At 38.4% G+C, this 19,517-nt stretch overlaps 1 protein-coding gene across 1 annotated transcript in view; it reads right to left on the bottom strand.

Moving 5' to 3' along the window:
- Positions 1 to 19,517, bottom strand: part of LRP4 (LDL receptor related protein 4) — a gene marked incomplete at both ends in the record, with an annotated part of 101,145 nt that overhangs the window by 41,398 nt on the left and 40,230 nt on the right. Inside the window, one exon of the mRNA XM_081315059.1 lies at positions 10,921 to 11,070. Coding sequence (XP_081171185.1) covers positions 10,921 to 11,070 — 150 coding nt within the window. The remainder of the gene's footprint in view (positions 1 to 10,920; positions 11,071 to 19,517) is intronic.

Raw genomic sequence — 19,517 nt, 5'->3', positions numbered from 1 at the left:
ATTTTTCACAGTTACAACCTTTCTAGCATCCGCACGATCATGTGATCAAAATTGGCACTTGGTTCATATTTATGACCATGGCTGTGTCCCAGGGGTCATGTGATCCCTTCTAGTGACCTTCTGACCAGCAAAGTCAATGGGGGAAGCCAGATTCACTTAACCAGGTCACTAGCTTATCAACTGCAGTGATTCATTTAACAACTGAGGCAAAAAAGGTCATAAAATGGGAAAATATCTCACTTAACAACAGAAATGTTGGGCTCAATTGTGGTCATACATCGAGGACTATCTGTAGCATTTCATGGTCACTGGATGTCTACAGGCCACTCTGAGCTGCTTTGGAGGTTCCTCCCCCTTTACTTTTTTAAAAAATGGAAATATATTTTATCCTGAGAGATCCTTTGAATGTTCCCACTTTGGAGGCCCAGTAGCACTCCTTGTTCTCTGAAGACAACATGCAAAAGGAAAAACTTATGTAACCTTGACATGTGGAAGTGAGAAACAAAACAACACTGTATTTAGCAGGTGAGATTCCCAAGCCCGTTGAAATTTTTAAATACCTTGGACAAGATTCTAAAAAAGCTTTTTGCTATCTTTCTGTTTATCCTAAATTTTGTTTGATACCCAGTATCTTCTCTACCATTGCAAGTCCCAAACATCCACACCATGGGTTTTTATTCCCCAGTATTTCCCAACTCTTACAGCCTATGCCAGAGGTCTGCAACCTTGACAACTTTAAGATTTGTGGACTTCAGCTCTCAGAATTCCTCAGCCAGGAATTGCTGGCTGAGGAATTCTGGCAGCTGAAGTCCACAAGTCTTAGTTGTCAAGGTTGCAGTCACCTGGCCTATGCCAAATGAGGAGGCATCTCTTCCAAATGTTCGTACAATGCACCAAAGTTAGTATTTAACTTTAGACTTCCCTTTTGCATCTTCTTCACAGCTGTTATCATCGCCATTCAGTCAAATACAGGTTGTCCTTAACTTACAAACTGTTGCTTAGCAACTGGTCAAAGTTACGACAGAGCCCCCAAATGCTACTTATGACTCAGTTCCAAAGTTCTGATAGCCACACCCCCTAATCATGTGACAGCATTTTGAGCCCTTGGCAAACAGCCTGCATTTATAGCCATTTGAAGCATCTCATGGTCGTGCTTTTGCTCAAAACTATTTTCGGTTTTTGGCAAAAAAAAACACCCCATAGCAAACAATGGGCTTGTTTTACACACCCATACATGATGACCTTACTTTACAATTCTCATGACTGATGACCATAATGAACAGTCTGTTATAGTAGTAAGCCGAGGACTACCTTATTAAGCAAATCAAGATAATCATTTCCTTACAGAAGACAGGCTAGAATTATTTTTACATGACATCTCTCTCTCTCCCGCTCACACATTGACTCTGAAAACTAGAAATGAATATCTTTCTGGTTGCTTCTGAACCTTCCTTTTCAGCATTTGGGGAGAATATTCTGGAAGAAAAAGAAACATGCTGAATATACGGCTTAGCCACTTGAACGTGTAGTTCCTAACCTAGAAGTCTCTTCAGTGGAACTAGAGGATCTTATCTCATTTAATTTCTTCCTCTTCCTTAGCAGCTTTGATTGGGCTCCCAGTGGAGCTGAGAAATTAAAATCGGTATAAGGGAAATCTATGCAGTATGTTTTATATAATTAATAGATAATCCTTTTTCCTTTTGATTAAGCAAGAAAAGATGTTTGGATTTTGCACAAGTCTCAAGCAACATGTGCACATTTGTTGCTCTATAAACTATTCATCTGAAAAGGCCTCCAATGTAGCACCAGTAAATTTCTACAATGAGTATGCCCATATATTGAATTAGATTAACCTGCCTCCCCCTCCCCATTTCTTTCTCTTACAATGTCATTCATAAAGGCTTCCTCTTTGGATTGCAATAAATTCTTAACCTATGAGGACTGTGTTTTCAACGGCTGCCAACTATTCCTAGAAGAAGAAGAAAGAATTTTATACCTGGTAGCTGTGTTTTTCAAAGGAACAGGGTTTCCTTCAACTAAACAAGCAACAAAAAGAAACTCTTTCATCTCTGCCCAGTCTGCTGATATTATCTTACAGCTGTCATCATCTGCAGCAGTAGCCCAATAAACAGGAAGAAAGATGGTTTCTTTGCAAATAAATGGCCAATTTTGGATAGTTAGTGTTTCCAGTTTTCCAGTATCCTTACCCTGAAATTGCAGCCAGGAACTATCTGTTCAAAACTACTTTGGGATTTGTTTTAATTACGAAAAGCAGGTTTTAAAAGTTATAATAAACACACTAGCCATGGTTAACCCCACAGCCGCATTTTAATCATACTGGTTGAAATTATACAATACTTTGAGTCACAAACTAGTTAAGTACTGGTCAATCAAATGCTTAGCATTTGTGGCAACTTATCTAGGATCTGTCAACAGTAGCTTTCTCCAATACAGTGCCATCTAGGCTTATCTATACTGTAGTCTCTACCATCTTCAATCAACATGGCCATTAGTGAGAATGGTTTAACCTACAATTAGCTATACAGATGCCCTCTTTTCCTGTTCATTAATAACCAGGTTCATTCACAGTGCTGCAATTAAAGCAAAATTTTATCTGAACTTCAACATCTAATCAGGCTTGCACCAATCTGGTTTCCTTTAAGTATGGTGGGATTAAACTCAGAATTTCTAACTGGTATGACAATCAAAAGCTTCATTATTCCAAAGAACAATCAATACTATGTCTGCCAGCTCGAATCAAGTTGTGCTTCAATTACATCAAGCAGCTATAGCTAATACAGGAAATGCTCTTTGTGGACTGTTTATTACCTCATGAGGGAACTGTTAATGTCAAATCCGTGTCAGGCACTACTAGAATATCTAGAGATGGTTAAAGGACAAACATTATTATGTACATGCACCATGGACAATCTTCGTAAGTCATAGTACAGTGTCATCTCTTTAATATCTATGACACTTCAATAAGTAGCAGTGTCTAGCTAAAATAATCTGGCCAAAGAAGCTGGCTGGTTGGTATTTGAATGGGAAACTACCCAACAGGAATACCCATATTAGAATGGAATGTTGGGGGGAAAAAACCTTACAAAACAATGTCCAACCACTTCCATTATGTTGTCAAGAAAACTTGACTCAAACTTGAAGGAGGCTTTGTTTTTCTCCTGAGCATGGTTAAGTGGAGGATTAGTGCAATGTAGATCTCATTAAGTCAGGAATTATTGTGGCAGGAATACCAACTTCTCTGGAGTACAACAAATTGGAGAAGATTGAGCTAGTGTCGGACACAGAGTAGAGAATACAGTTTCACTGGTGTGATTGGCAGTCTAATGATAAAGCTAAATTGATTATTTCTAGCAATCAAATAACTGGGGAATCAAAAGGAATTTCCTATGCAGCAAATTTTCTTGTCAATTTCAGTTTAGGGGAAAAATAAGGAAGGCATGATAGAGGTGTACATATGATATGGTAAAGGCACCTAGAAATAGGTTTTTCCTAGAGCCCAAGGTAAAGCTGAATGACAGAAAGATTAGAATGTGTGAGACATCACAACTGGCCTTGATAGTAATCACAGATCTTCAGATAGTTAATCCTTAATTCACCCTTTGGTTAAACTGGCAGAACACTCTCAGTTTGGTTAGTTTTGAATTCTTGTTGCAGATGGCAAGAAAGTCTTGAAGACAACAGTTGATTTCACACTGCAGAGCAAAAAAAGTCAAGTCTCTCTCTCTTTCTCTCTCCCCCCCCCAATTAATTTCAGTTATTGGAATTTTGTTTAGCACAAGGGCCACTAACTGCTTATAGAGTCTATATCATCACTAACTTGTCAATAGTGCATATCCTTGCCCACAAATCCTACAGAAAAACCAGGTAGTACCAATATCAACTACTCTTTTTTAAATGGATTGAAAAGCTAAGAGATGGCACATATATGTGTTCACAATACTCATTCTAGTTAAAATACTTTTAAAAATTAAATGCAGTAAACCTTATTTCCAGAATGCACTTTTATTTTGACAGCCTTCTTCATTTTGTCTTCTATTACAGATCCTTCCTTTTATCTGAATTGTTACCATTACAATATATTTACCGTATATTCCCCCTTTCCACCTGGAGCTTTATGAAACATACATAGCACTCCTTCTAATTTTCCCCCCAAAATCTGTGGGTGGGTTGAGTAAAATAAAATTCTTTTTGCGCCATTCCATCTCTTAACTTTTGATATCCACATACTCTGAAGTTGATGATTATTGTAAAGCTATCACCGTGTAACCTAGTTTTCCCCAATCACGATTGGGTAAGATAAAAAGGTAAAAGTTCCCGCGCACATGCGTGCTAGTCGTTTCCGACTCTAGGGGCCGGTGCTCATCTCCGTTTCAAAGGTGAAGAGCCAGCGCTTGTCCGAGGACATCTCCGTGGTCATGTGGCCGGCATGACTAGACGCCAAAGGCGCACGGAAAGCTGTTACCTTCCCACCGTAGTGGTCCCTATTTTTCTACTTGCATTTTTACGTGCTTTCGAACTGCTAGGTTGGCAGAAGCTGGGATGAGCAACAGGCGCTCACTCTGTTACCTGGCACTCGGGATTCGACCCGCCAAACTGCCGACCTTCTGATCGACAAGCTCAACGTCCTAACCCACTGAGCCACCATATCCCTTTGGGTAAGATATTTTCACCATAACTCCCCTATTCCCTAATAGCTGACAATGCTGGGTTGGATTAATGGAAAATGTAGCCCAACACTCTGAAACGAAGATCAATGTTTGCCCGATTGGATAATCTGGATCACAAATTTTTTGAATATTATGTTCCCCATAAGAAATCTTAAATGCTTTTTTTAATACTCTTTCCTTTGCTGTCCCTCCATAGAGAGAAATGAATGGGTCAATTCTGGGGTAAGGCAGTACTGTATGCGTGCCCCCTGCTGCTGCCAGAAATTAAAATTTACATTTGCAGTTTAAGTAATCTAATCTTTATATGATGATGAAGATTCCACAAACCTAGGACTGACTTCCAAAATCTCACTGGAGAGGAAATTGCATTCATTCATAGCAGCACCCTGACAACTTGAGCCCTGGAAAAAACTGTAGATATAATTCATTTGTGTCTATACTTTTTCCAGCTCGGAGACAGCCAGGCAACCAAATCTGAAGCATTTTAAAAAGCTCAGTAAAGACATGCACAGACATCAACTGTTACTTTCCTGAGTCACAAAAAAGCCAAATTCAAGTTCAATATATTTTTTCTTTAGATACGAAATATGCTAAGCAACCCAGCTAATATATATCATCTTTCATTATTAATCATGCAAAACAATGCCTTTAGTTAGGATACTAGTCCCTTAATTAAGAAAGTATGAATAGATTATTTTTCCTTAATAATAATCTGTTATGATCATTTTAAAAAATGAAAGATGTTTATGAGGAAAATATGTCAGAAAAAAATGACACGCATGTACAAAAGATCTAGAAATAAAAGCAAATTTCACACCAATTTCCCTCAAATCCCCCCAGACTGTCATCAAAATCACACTTATCTTTTGCAAATACCTTAGACAAATCTTGAAACAAAGATGATGGGTGTGGGAACATTTCTCTCTCCCCCCCTTGTGTTGACAAGTCCAAATGTGTTTAGAGTATATTTCTCATCATTCCTGGCCATTAACACATTTAGAAAGTGCATGGCAGCAAGAGCAATCTAAACAATAGGGAAGAACATCGGTATTTTATATCAAGATTCCCATAGATTCTTCCTGATAAGCAGAGTTTGAGAATACACACTTACTAAGAAGGACACAATTCAGTCAACAGACAAGTAAATATTTGTTTCATGTGTTTGCTGACCACATGGTGACCTTCCTATTTAATGGAGAACATGTCTCAACTCAGCTATGCTCAGAAATTTTATCACTGCACTAGGAAACTTGGCCATGTACTTAAATAGCCATTATTCAGAAGAAAAAGGCTTCCAAGGCCTTTTCACTAAGATCAAAAGTCTCTTTACAGTCTTTGCAAAGGGGGAATGAGTGAGTTTTTTTTGTTTTTTTCTATTTAAAAAATGTACTGTAAAACTTTTCAATAAAAAAACAGAAAACATAAATGAACTGCAGGAAATGTGCATACGAAGTCTAATACCATATAAATGAGACACGTGTAAGTAGTTCTTTATAAATAAACATACCACTTTTGGATTATTAATGAGTAGGAAAAAGGAGATTTAGGAGAAATCTGAAAAATAAGGAGACATTCAGTGTTCTTCAGCTCTCAAAAGATGGGAGACTTAGGAGACAGACAGCAACTGAGTTGACGGCTGGTTCGGGTGTGAGATTGACAAAATCTATCAGCTGCACTGATAGGTCTCAGAAAGACTGCTAGAAATGCAATAATTGTGTTTGTAGAGTAATCAAAGCAGTTCATTGGGAAGTCAAGCACAGAGAGCAAAGGCTACAGTACATTTACTATCTACTGAAATATCCACTGCGAACAAATGAAGCTGTATTTTCACTTCAAGTGATAAATATACAGTAACTCTCCTTCAAGATATGAGATGAAATCTAGGAAATCAGACACTCTGAAGCAAGGAAGTTAAAGAAATGAGAACAAGACTTCAAGGAAGTAAGTCTGTCAGAGAAAGATGCCAGGAGAAAATAAATGCTAAATTCAAAGACAAAGAGTAGGGAAAGGGGGAAGTGATCAGGACATTTAACAAACAAAACCAATATCTAATAATTTAAAATAAAATAAATAAAAATCTTATACTCAAAGCTATTCAGTGGGACTTGTTCTCAGATAATCTTTATATACTGTTAGTTGTTCACTCCAAGATTTTTATTCTCTAACTTGAAAGTGTTGCCAAGTACTATCCAGGACACTGAATTTCCATTTATATTGGGACATGGATATAATGAATGTCTTCAATCAGCAAGAATCTGCTTTTAATAAATTATCTAATGCTAATTCCAGTTTCTGGAAGGTCTTGTCTGTCTAGTAGGCAAGGTTTCCTCATAATTTATTATTATTTATTTTTTAATTCAATTTGTATACCGCCCTATTCCCGAAGGACTAGGCAAACACTGATGTTTCAAATTCTATCAAAGAATTACTTGCAACACCCATTATGCAAGACTGAGCTTGTTACATGTTTACTATGATTCTGGTCTTCTTCTGTTGGGGAAACCCCAAAATTGTATTTACAAAATTTCCACTTATTGAAGGGGGTTTGGAGCTAGTTCACTGCCACTCCAGATATTTTGAGGACTGGTTGCTGAAAAAGTCCTCACATATAAAGGCTGCCAAGTATACAAATATTTCCTACCTGCTACTGTTATATACATGGCTCTTCTTTCCTGGTTCACCTATGGATGTATCTAATTAATTGTTGTTTGTCATGCTACCATCTCCAGCTTTGAAGAGGTTATGCAAAGGGCTGCCACTTTCATTAATCTATTGTGTAGCAATAATTAATCTTATTTTCAAAACCCAAGGATGGATGCCACCTCAAGTCAAGGACTCTACCTCCTACTACTTGCAGAAAAGCAAACAGACCAATACAGAGCAGTTTCCCTCTAGTGGGAAGTGGCATTTCTTAAGGAGACTGGCAAGAGGATCTAACCACTATCAAGCACAAATGAGGTGCTGGATCGTGGTGAGATCAGTAAAAAGCTAAATATGAGTTTTTTTAAAAAAGAAAACAACCCAAAAAGCACCAGAAGAAACAGAATGCAAGATTCATTAAAGAAAGCACAACAATACTTAAGCAGACTCTACTAAAATCACAGCAGACAACTGGCTGGAAGCTGCCAAAGATGAAAATTAAGAGATCCCATCAAATCTACATCTCCATATACAGCAACATACTTCCTTTGGTCATGCCTGGGAATCTCCTCGCTCATTTACTTCTATATGGTCCTTCCATAAAGTTAGCTGTTGGAAGATATAATTATTACTATTCTTTCCAATGTAATTCTTTACCCTCTTTTTGCTCCTCTCAGTTCAAAGTGCCATTTCCCCCTAATCCATTCAACATAGAAGAGTGGGCTTGTTTCTTTACTGACCTTCACCCACCCATCCTCAGTCTTAAAAAGCAGTCTGTAATCTGATCTATAACTTGAACCAGAGCAGTGGAAGAAAACATCTCCAGAGAAAATCAAAGCTGATCCAGAAGTGGGAAAACGTCGGCAAAACGCAGAGGTATGCAGTATTGTGAAGAAGATACAAGGAACCTGATTGACTCTTATTTACTTATTTCATTCTTTCTTTGCTTTGATTCCTTCTGGGAAAGAGAATTCTCTTTTGCCCATGTACAATTGTTGTAATCTGATCTGAGCGTGAGATTTCCGCTCAAGCTGTTCCGTATCCTTTTCTATTTCAAGCATCGTCTGCTCTGCAAAGCTTCTCTGCTTGTCTCCTCAGTTTGCATGGGGCTTCCCCATAACTGCAAAAGTTGCCAGTCTAAAATGTCACACTTTTAAGCAACTGGTGCTTACTGAGGGGCATCCCAAGGGGATGATTAAGGCATGGTGCTTTTGTTTTATTGTTTTACTGTTTTATGATATATATTTTTATTTTATAGTTACTGGTTTTTATTGCTGTTGTGAGCCAACCAGAGTTGTATAAGATGGGCAACTGTATAAATCTTTAAAATAAATATATGAGCGTGGTGGGAAAAGCTGGAGATTTTTGGTGTGGTGGTAGTGGTACATTCAGGGCTTAAATACAGTTTTAAAGGAGTGAAGTAAACAACCCAATGCTCTGAAAGTAGCAACAATGCTAGCGACAATAATTTTGCTTCTTAAATTCCAACAAATCCCTCCTCCAATACACTTTTAAAAAGCTAAAATGTTCAGTTAAGCCCATTCCGTTGGGCTTTGGAAGTTGCATATGGGAGGCTGGAGAGCATGTGGAATTTACAACAAGCCAATTGTTCACAAAACAAAAGAGGGACAAAGAAGTCAGGGCATAAAGCAATACAGATGAATAGAATCACCCAAACAGGTAGGGTTACAGCCCCACTGCTTCAGCCGTCCTTATTAGCTAAAGATTAGGACACGTTCAGTTCTTCCAAACATTATATACAATTATCATTCCCATTTAAAAGACAGGACCACAAAAACTGTCTTAAACTGCAAAATATCCTCTATTAGTTACTGGGGCTCTGCAGTGCTTCATATTTGATTCCAGGATGGAGCATCAGAGTTTCATGTGTGTACGAACACTGCGCCATTCTTCTGCCACCAGCAGCTGCGCTTGGCACCCCTTTGAAATCAAATATGAAGCACTGCACATGCAGACCCATCGGCTGCTAAAAGTGATGAGGCCAAAGAAAAAAGTCACTAAAAACACGCAAAACACCTGAGGTTCACAACCCTTTTCACTCAATAAGGTTTACAAACTTTTGAGAAGGAAAGGGATGGGAAGGTAACGACAGAAAAAAATCAGAAAGGGATATTGTGCGATTAAAAGATGTAAAGAAAATGACACATAATGGCCATAATATATATATTTTTAAAAAATAATAATTAAATTTTGGAAATCAGATGTTTCAGTGAGATAAACTTGTTTGATTCACTTTCACCTTCGATTTCTATCCCTACAGTATATACTGCCATTATACTAAAAAACTATATGCCAAGTAGATGGTTTAATTGTAAATCTCAGATCTAAAAAAACTATAATTACTCCAAAAGAGACTTTCTAAGGGAAGCACTCATTTATCTACTTTCCTAAAATCCACTTAGATGGGAGAAACTGGAAATCTCAAGGCTGTGGTTTGGACCTCCTCCTCCTCCTCCCCCCCCCTTTTTTTAATCCTAGCAAAAAGCAATAGCAAGTAATTTTGCAAAGTATGTATAAAATAAAAGAATATTTGATTTTTTAAAAATATTACCCACCTTTTTAAGATAACAGCGCTAATCTAGCTCACAATTCAGCAATGATACTTAGTGCATATAGGGTTATTTTTGCAAAACAAAAATATGTATTTGGAGAAAGTATGGGAAAGGGGATCCTCTTCAGTTTAATATGGTACAGGTTCACAGGTATGTATAGTACTTGTCTTCCATTTCAGTTTTTGGAGGAATTCAATTCTATCTATCTATCTATCTATCTATCTATCTATCTATCTATCTATCTATCTATCATCTATCATCTATCTCTTAGAAAATCAGTTCTCAGATAATCCTACAAAAATGATTATAGAAATAATTGCATAAATGACAAAGAAAACTAGCATCAAAGATCTACTGGCTTCTTTCAGAAAGAATCACAGCAGAAGTGCTGAATGCTATATTCTTTCTGCTGTTCCCATGTTTCATTCTGTGTTTTTCCTCCATTTCCAGTCCACTTTCTCTCCCTTCTAATCATCCTCTAATCATCCTCACTCTCAATTTATGAGTGTATTTAAAAATCTCCCAAGATATCTATTAGCTTATACTTTCCTCAGCAGCAGTTATAAACTTAGTCTGCAACTGCCAATCAATGAGTGGTGATCTCAGAATGTGAACAGTTCAGAGTTCAAATCACCACTTACACTTCTTTTATAATGATGTGATAATACAAGTGAGTCCCTGCTAGTTCATAAAATAGAGAAACACACAAAATGCAAAACTCGATTTTGGTTCCGTCTGCTATATCCGTGGAGCACAAAAGATAATGTAACGAAACCTTGCCTCTACTAGTTTCCAAGAAGGTCAGTGACAGTAGTTGGAGAGTGGTCAGGTTTCAGCATTTCATAAATTAGCAACATGCATTTGGTCTTCCAGACTCTAATAATAGAACCTTAAAGTGACCCTTTAGGAAAAATAAGGCCTATGCCTTTTTAAAAGAACCAAATACAAAAGCATAAAAAACACAGAGAAGTCTTCTTCAGCCTCAATCCCTCCCTCCTAATTATGGATTATTTTCTTACTACAACCATCTTCGTCACTATGATCCCCACAGTCGTTGTCGCCATCACACTGCCACTGAGCAGGGATACAAGTGCATTCGCCAAAAGCACTAACAGCGCAGGTGAAATGATTGCGGCCACAGGAACACTCGGAGCTGCTACTGGCTGCACCTGCAGGAAGAAAAGAATCAGCATTATCTTAGAGAAGAGACTAGAAAGAGAAGGTTACAAAGAAGCATCCATACAAGGTCACCTTGCAAAGTATTTTCCAATTTATGTCATAAAATAATATATATTATTCTACTGCTAACTGGGTGCCATTACTAAACGCAACCAAACCTTATCAGGAAATTTATTATTATTTTATTTATTAATTCGGTTTATATACCGCCCTACTCCCAAAGGACTCAGGGCGGTTTACAAGGCAAAATTTAAAAACAATACAATATAAAATTAAAATAAAATTAAATTAAGTCTAGCCCCCCCAAAAATTAAAATCACAATTTTAAAACATTAAAAAACCCCAGTTCAGACCAGATAGCTCAAAGAGCCAGGTTTTTAGGTCCCGGCGAAATGAACGAAGGTCGGGGGCAGTCCGGAGTTCCGTTGGCAGTTGATTCCATAGGGCAGGCGCGCCCACAGAGAACGCCCTCCCCCTGGGGATCGCCCGTTGGCAATCCTTGACCGGCGGTACCCTGAGGAGGCCCTCCCTGTGGGAGCGCACTGGACAAAGGGAACTTGATGCCGGCAGCAGGTGTTCCCTCAGATATCCCGGACCCAAGCCATTTAGGGCTTTATAGGTCATCACCAGCACCTTGAATCTCACCTGGAGGGCAACTGGAAGCCAATGCAGCTCGCGGAGAAGTGGTGTTACATGGGAGTATCGGGAGACTCCCATCACAACTCGCGCGGCTGCATTCTGCACCAGCTGAAGCCTCCGAGTGGTCCTCAGGGGCAGCCCCATGTAGAGAGCATTGCAGTAGTCTAGCCGGGAGGTCATGAGCGCATGGGTGACTGTGCATAGGGCATCTCGGTCCAGATAGGGCCGTAACTGGCGTACCAGGCGAAATGCATCTGCTGTGTTGAATAATCAAATGGCGTAATTAATTTCCAACTTTCAGACCGATGAGTCAATTAAAAATTAGCTATCCTATGAAAATTATACTTCTCTGAGCATTTGTGGTGCTATTCTCAGCTGAAAGTTTCAAAGTGTGGGAAAAATATGTATATTCTTCAAGGTAAGCAAAAATGCATTTATCAGGAAATAGGTTGCAGAGATGTGAATACTTGGCAAAAATTATGTGCATAGATAGACATGCAAGTTAGAAAGAAATGTGTGTGCACTGCAAACTTGGACAAATGAGAAATACAGAAAAATCATAATAGATCCGAATGCTATTTTTAATTTATGAAGAATTTCACATATGATGCAATATAAAATTTGGTTAAGTTTACTATGTCAACGTGCACAAGAAAAAACTCCATCTTTAGTTATGCTGTGTTGCATAGCAATGTATGCAATCTATGGTAATAATATGTGTTCTAACAAGACGTTAAAAATTGTTTTAGATTATCCTTACAGCTTTGGACAGAAACAAAAATGCCAATCAAACAAACAGTTATCAATAATAATAGCTAAACAGAAAGATAACACAACAACGGGACAGATGAAAATGTCCCATTTTCAACAAAGGAGGACAGGAGACTAAAACATATAAGGAACGGCTGCTGGAATTAAACGGTTGGTAGTTTAATGAAGAGAAGGAAGAGGGGTGACATGATAGCAGTGTGCCAATTTCTAAGATGGCTGCCACAAAGAAGAGGGAGTCAAGCTATTCTCCAAAGCACCCAAAGGCGGGACAAGAAGCAAAGGATGCGAATTAATCAAGAAGAGAAGCAACCTAGAACTAAGGAGAAACTTCCTGACAGTTGTTGTTGTTGTTGTTGTTGTTGTTGTTATATTTATTGTCACTTTATTTCTATTTCATAAAGAAGTAATACCCAGTGTGTGTTATTTCCTTACATTTGTGTCTTTTTTATCATTTCAAAGTTGCTCACAAACATTTAATAATATTCTTTCTCTATTGGCAGATAGCATGAGATAGCATTTCATGATGACATTAGCCATATTATGGGAGAAAAGAAGGGGAGAAAGAAGATAGCAGATTTGAGGAAAGCCAAATTCCTTTCAAGTGAACAGTACCTCTCAAAATAGGACGTGTGTTTTTGCACCATTCAAAGGGTTTCAGAAATCCAGAAGAGGATTCATGCCTAATGAATATGACTCTGTCTCCACCTTGCATTCCAACCACAGTCAGCCAAGAGATCCGGAAATGCTTTGGAAGTCAGAGCACCTGTCTACTGGCAAGCAAAGCAGTTATTTAGGGAATAAAATATACTCTTATCCTTGTTGTATCAAAGTGGTCCTGATGCTGTTGATGATGCTTCAGATTCTAAATCAGAAATAGCCGAGGGATTTCTTATTTTACCGAGAAACTTACAAATTGGCAGAAGACAGGACAATAAGGAATGATTATGAATCATTTTCCTTTCTAAAAGTAACAACAGGCACAAAACTTCAGACTTGCAAGATGCACTTGAATGCCTTGCTAGTGTGCATGAGAGACAGAGGGAATCCCAAATCCTTCCAACCTTAGCAGGCTGCAAAACTAGGGACTCAGATTGGTGGGACAAATGTTAAGCATTAAAAACAAGGCACTTCAATAGCATGTGCTCAGCCCAGAAATTTGTGATTTACCCCCAGAACCAATCTCACAATCCTTTCACACACAGATACGTTCTTGGTTTTCCCCACAAGTATACTTTTTCAGCAAAGTTGCTGAGTTGTTTCTACAATGAGATAATTAAGAGGCAGAAACACCTACAGTATAATGCAAACACCCAGAAACCTGCTCTGACTGATCTTTTTACTCACTCCTACTTTACTCCAAGCATTGTTTTATAGGAAGACCAGGGTTTTCCCCCCACACACTTTGTCCCTCCCTTTGCCAAAGTCTCCAATTGCATGATTAATCAATTGCCTCCACAGTGAGGAAACATTGATTACAAGGCAGCAGGGGCTGGGGGGGGTACTACTTGCTTTGGAGAAAGGCCAAACAGCAACTTATTCTCTATTTCTCTCTTAAGAAACTGATTCGATCCTCAAGTGGCAATTCTTCAGTGAAAGAAAGTACAGTTAATCCTGTTTTAATGGAGGGATTTGTTGACCCATTGTTTAAATAGAGAATTCTTCAGCCAGAAACTAAGAAAGTCACTTTGCATTCATGCATACTATTATGGAAGAAACAACACTCACTTACAGAGCCCATCTAACAGAAGTGGCAGAATTTATTTCAGATTTAGTCCTTTGGCTGAAAGTAGAGTAAAAACGTTGCAGAGCAATACAATACACAGTATACAACACCTATATTGTGTTTCATAATAGCTCTGGGAAATGGCCTGTGATTAGAGGGCAATTTTTTTTAACTCACACTTCATGCAATATTCCATAATAAAATGAATATCTGAAGCCAAATGTTGTTAAAGATTAAGCTTCGTCCAAATTTAGTTTTTGGATCATTCATAAGATATATTGATATCTAATTGGCATATGTGATTATATAAAAAAAAATTAAGGCTGAGTTATTTCTGACTATAGATTAATTGCTTCCCCAATGGCTTGCTAGAACCTTCAACACACTTTCGTTCATCTGAAAATATTGAGGCTTTCACAGAAGAATTTTGACATTGAAAAGTCTCCTTTTCATTCTCAAGAAGCCGTGAAGAACGCAACAGACAAATGCAGAAATGTGCTTTGAAAGCAAATATTGCAAACACCGAAGTCATTTTTTTTCCTGAGTCCCCACTGAAAAATTCTGAAACTGTTCAACAATGCGTCTTATTTGTTGCTATGTAGACAAGCAACTAAGAACCCAAATCATTGCTATTTTACTTCAAATGTTCAGAAGTGTCCTCTGATGTATTTCCTGCCTACCGGTACTTTAGGATAGCAATCCTCAACCTTGGCAACTTTAAGACTTGTGGACTTCAGCTCCCAGCAAAGCTGGCTGAGGAATTCTGGGAGTTGAAGTCCACGAGACTTAAAGTTGCCAAGGTTGAGGACCCCTGCTTTAGGAGCAAGAGAAAAGATCTGGAGTGAAGTATTAAGTATCACATTTATTTTGTTAAGGGAAACATTGTAGAGAATTCATACTGAAAATAATAGGTTTCACACCTTCTATGTAAATCAACAAAAGCCCATGAAACTGCAAAATAAGCAAAGTACTTAAGGTAAAGTTACAAGATTACTTCCAGAGAAACTGAGCTGGAGGATCCTGCATTAGCAGATCTGCAGACACTTCTTCCAGGATAACTGCTGGTATCTCAAACAGACACCTGTCTGTTTGTTCTCATCTCCTGTCTTCCAGAACCAATCATCATTCTTTCCTATAAAGGTAAAAGTTTCCACTGTCCAGTCATCTCCAACTCTAGGGGGCAGTGCTCATCTCTATTTCGTAGCTGAGGGAGCCAACATTGTCTGAACACATTCCCATGGTCATGTGGGCAGCATAACTATACACCAAAGGGGCCTGGAACTCTGTTATCTTCCCACTGAAGTGGGTACCTATTTATCTACTCGCATTTGCATGTTTTTGAAACTGCTAGGTGGATAGGAGCTGGGGTAAGTAGCGGGAGCTCACCCTGTTGCGTGGCATTGGATCTCGAGCCTGTGTTGTCAACTTTCCAGCTGACAAGCTCAGCATTTTTATCCGCTGTGCCATGGCACATTTCCTATTCTTTCCTATACTTATTGGTAAAACACCTCTTGATATTGTACTCAAAATTTATTTAACCACCTCTATATAGCATAATTGTACATGTTATCTCTAGATCATGTTCCTAGAGAAAAGATTAATCTGTAATAGTACCATGCTTTTAAACTATATTCACAATCAGGACCTCTAAATATAATTTAGGGGAAAATCCTAGTTTTAAGACCTAAATTAGGCATAGCCAACTGGTTTGTTGGACTACTCACCTGATGGAAGATGGATTTTTTAATCATTGGTGACTGGACAGGCAATGCCTTCATGTCAATTTCAATTAACAGCTACTGAGCATCCTGTGCATTCCAAAACAGTTCTTGATGGTATTCAGTCTCCCCTTACTTGAAGCCACAACGATCTGCCAAAACTCTGATACTTAGATACTTCCAAGGCACTAGCTGCAATCCATCATAACTACTAAATCGGTCCTAATTCACAGAGGTCAAATTCATCGTCTTTGCTATAGTCAGCATATAGAATTCCAGATGGCAGAGATTGCTATGCTTCCTGTTCTTCATAATGCATTTCCTGATATTAGAAGTGTATATGGGTATGTTCTAATATTTCATCTTAAATGTAGTCTCACAATATCACATTGCAAGCTACCCAGTAACTCTCCAGTAGGAAAAAAAGCCAATTCATTTAATCTTGAGACAGTATTTAGTTTATTGTTTATATATCTCTTTTAATAATTAAGACATCCCTCAGGGGATATTATAGGTGAAAGCTTTTCTCTCTTTTTCAAAATATTCAGGATCATTGAAATAAAACAAATAGTGGGACACTCAGAACAGGAAAAAAAGTACTACTTGCAGAGTCAATAATTTATCTATGAAATTTATCATTATTAACTCAAGTTGAATTGGCTTTTAAAGGTATTAGACAAAGAAATTATTGAAAAAGAAGCCTTTTGTCTCCAACTGGATGGATGGACATGGTTCATATAACTTGCGTTAGAATTAAGCCTGGGCCCCTTTTTATAGAGGTTCTGTGGCTTAAGGACTGGAAACAAATTGAGCCAAAGATGTCCCTAGGACTGGGGGAAATGTCAAAAGTACTGTTGTACTGTAAGCTCCACCCCCTTTGTATATGCACCACAACATGCAAAACATGTATGAAAGTGGGAGAGCTTGCACTGCAACCCTGCTTTTGTCATTTTGACAAAAGCATTAGAATCTGCAGGCAAAGCAGCAACAATCCATCTGAGGAGACAGTCGGTCAGAAAGAAATTTCAATCTGCTGTTCAAGGGAAAACCATTCACCCACCTTCATTTTTCCTGACCTGCATGAAATTGATGTTATGTACAGTTTTGTACGGAATTTTCAAAATCTCTGCTGTTCCAGGATCCTCCAAAAGTTGAAGATTTGAAAACAAGGTATCATTTCCCTGAGAATCTACTCTAAACCAAGCAATTCATGACTCATCTCACTCACTTCTGTGATTGGTAATATTCTATAAATTTTAGTTAGTTAACTAACTTCCTTAAAATCATTAACTTGCATCAAGTATTCTGATTAGCTCTGTCTAGAACTAATTCATATTAAAAGATCTGGTCCCTGATCCAGAATTTGCAGTGATAGCAATTTAGCAGCATGGAATGTTCAATATTTCCTTCTCCCTCTACTTATACTCCTAAACTACATCCCATAATATGTTAAATATGTATTTATACAACCCCTTTTCTATGTTACTAGGCTAAGAATTCAATTCACTAATAGGGCTATAATTTTCCAGCCCTGGAGCATGGGAAGGAAATAAGAGCTTGTTTCTGTATCAGATTTTTGAGGGCTGTAATCTGACTCTTTTCAGGACTGTGATTTGCAGAATTTCAACCAGAACTCTTCTGCTAAAGTAGATTTCCCCAAAGTGACACATTCCAGATGTGTTGGACCACAACCCCATCATCTTCAGCTTCCTCAGCTAATGACTTGGGAGGGAAGCAGTTGCAGCCTGAAGTATCAGAATGGCACCAACTTGAGAAACATTTTGTGAAAGGGTCAGCAAATGAGTTATTTTGGTGCAATTTTTTCCCTGTTAATAGTGGAGGATCTATGCACACAACCTCCTTGTCACTATTTGATGTTCTACCAGAGGCTGGGAAAGCAAGCCACAGCAGCTTAGTTTTGCAAAAGAAGGTCTCTGGGGAAGGAGAGGATGGTAAGTGTGGCTTTGTGGCAAGAATGAGGTAGAAACCTCTATTCTGCAATCCCGAAGCATTGAAGCTTCAAAAGCAGAACCACAAGATAAATGCAGCTATCTTGGGAGAGAGACGATTTTTTAAAAACATGTAACAAACACACATATAGTATTAGGTTTCTCTCAAAGAATGAGCAAAATAGGAAAACGTATTAACTGCCAGACTGCTCTGACTATGTCAGAACTAGGCCAAACTCATCAAGTAAGGAGTACCACACAACCGCAATGTCATCACGGGTCCCCCACTGCTTACCAGAAAACTGAAAGAAATTCAGACTTGAAAGGAAAAAGAGCCTTGGCCATTATTTTACGGGATGAGGGGAAACCATTTGATAAATACTTTTTATGGGTTCATATGGGGCTAGACATTTCCAGTAGTGTTGCCAGAAGCAGAACAAGATGTTCAGTGGTGAAATTACAACAGCGCAGCAATCCAAGCAGGAAAGTTTGACCCTGCACAGCCCACCCGCATCTTTTGCGTACTTCCAAAGAGGTTCATGAACTGTTATGTTTTAGCTCTTGCTATTCTTGTGCTTCAGCCTTCTCTACTGAAAAGGAATTTCCTCCGTTTCTTAAGAACAGAAACCATTCCTGATTCTTCCCAAGATCTGGTTTTTGGATCTATTACTTTGCCAGCTTGTAATCAATTCTGATAGTTAGTACTAAGATTTTTTTCTGTATGTGGGAGTTAACAAGGCTATGATCTTACCTGAAAGCCAAAATAAGAAAGAGACCACGGAGAAAACAAATTATTCTGGCAACTCTCTACCAGAAATTATCCGGGTTTATTTTGTGTTTTGTTTTTTTTTGAGGCAATAAATCACCAATTGGCTGATATACATCAGTGAATATTAGATATTCATTGTTTAACTTCAATGCACATACTTCACTTGTTGATTTAGTCTGACTCCAGAATACAGCTAGACACTAAAACAAGACATTTTTCAGTTGATATCAAATGTGCCAAGGTAATTTTTCTTTCTCTCTTTCCTTACTAACCTCATCTGTCACTAGTCCAGCTTTGGCCAACAAACTGCTGACTGAATGTGTGGAAATTACAATTCCCAGAGTTTCCAACCAGCATGGCCACTGACCAGGCTGACCGAGATGTGACATCTGGAATCTGTATCCCAAACACAATGCAGGGAACCAGGTTGGGGAAGGTTGCATTAGATACACCATTAAACAAACTCTACGGAAACCAATCTAGTGTTACGCTTATGTGCCAAGATTTTCATTTTTCATCTCAGGAAGCAAAAACAAAGGCTTCTGCTCTACTTCAGCAATCAAAGTGCAGTTCTTCTGTCTCTCACTCCACCATCCACCTCTTCCCTGAGTGAAGGGCAACTGGTATTCCATGTTATTGGAAAACAAAGCTCAGTCAGACTCTAGGGACATTGATGTAGGTACTGTGCTACTTTTAGATTGTCCAAAAATCTAATCTTAAGTAGGAAGAGCCAACTCCAAAACAACTATTGACACTGGAATTAGATTGCCAGTCTCCTGGCAGAATCCCAAAATTTAAATGCTACTGTTATTCAGAGTTCTGAATTAGTTTTGGATTTGGGGAGTTTGTGTTGACCAACAGCCAAAGG

The sequence above is a fragment of the Vipera berus genome (genome assembly GCF_964194415.1).
Source record: "Vipera berus genome assembly, chromosome: 1".
Taxonomy (NCBI): domain Eukaryota; kingdom Metazoa; phylum Chordata; class Lepidosauria; order Squamata; family Viperidae; genus Vipera; species Vipera berus.
The sequence above is the reverse complement of the archived record's forward strand: the minus strand, read 5'-3'. Positions and strand labels throughout refer to the sequence as shown.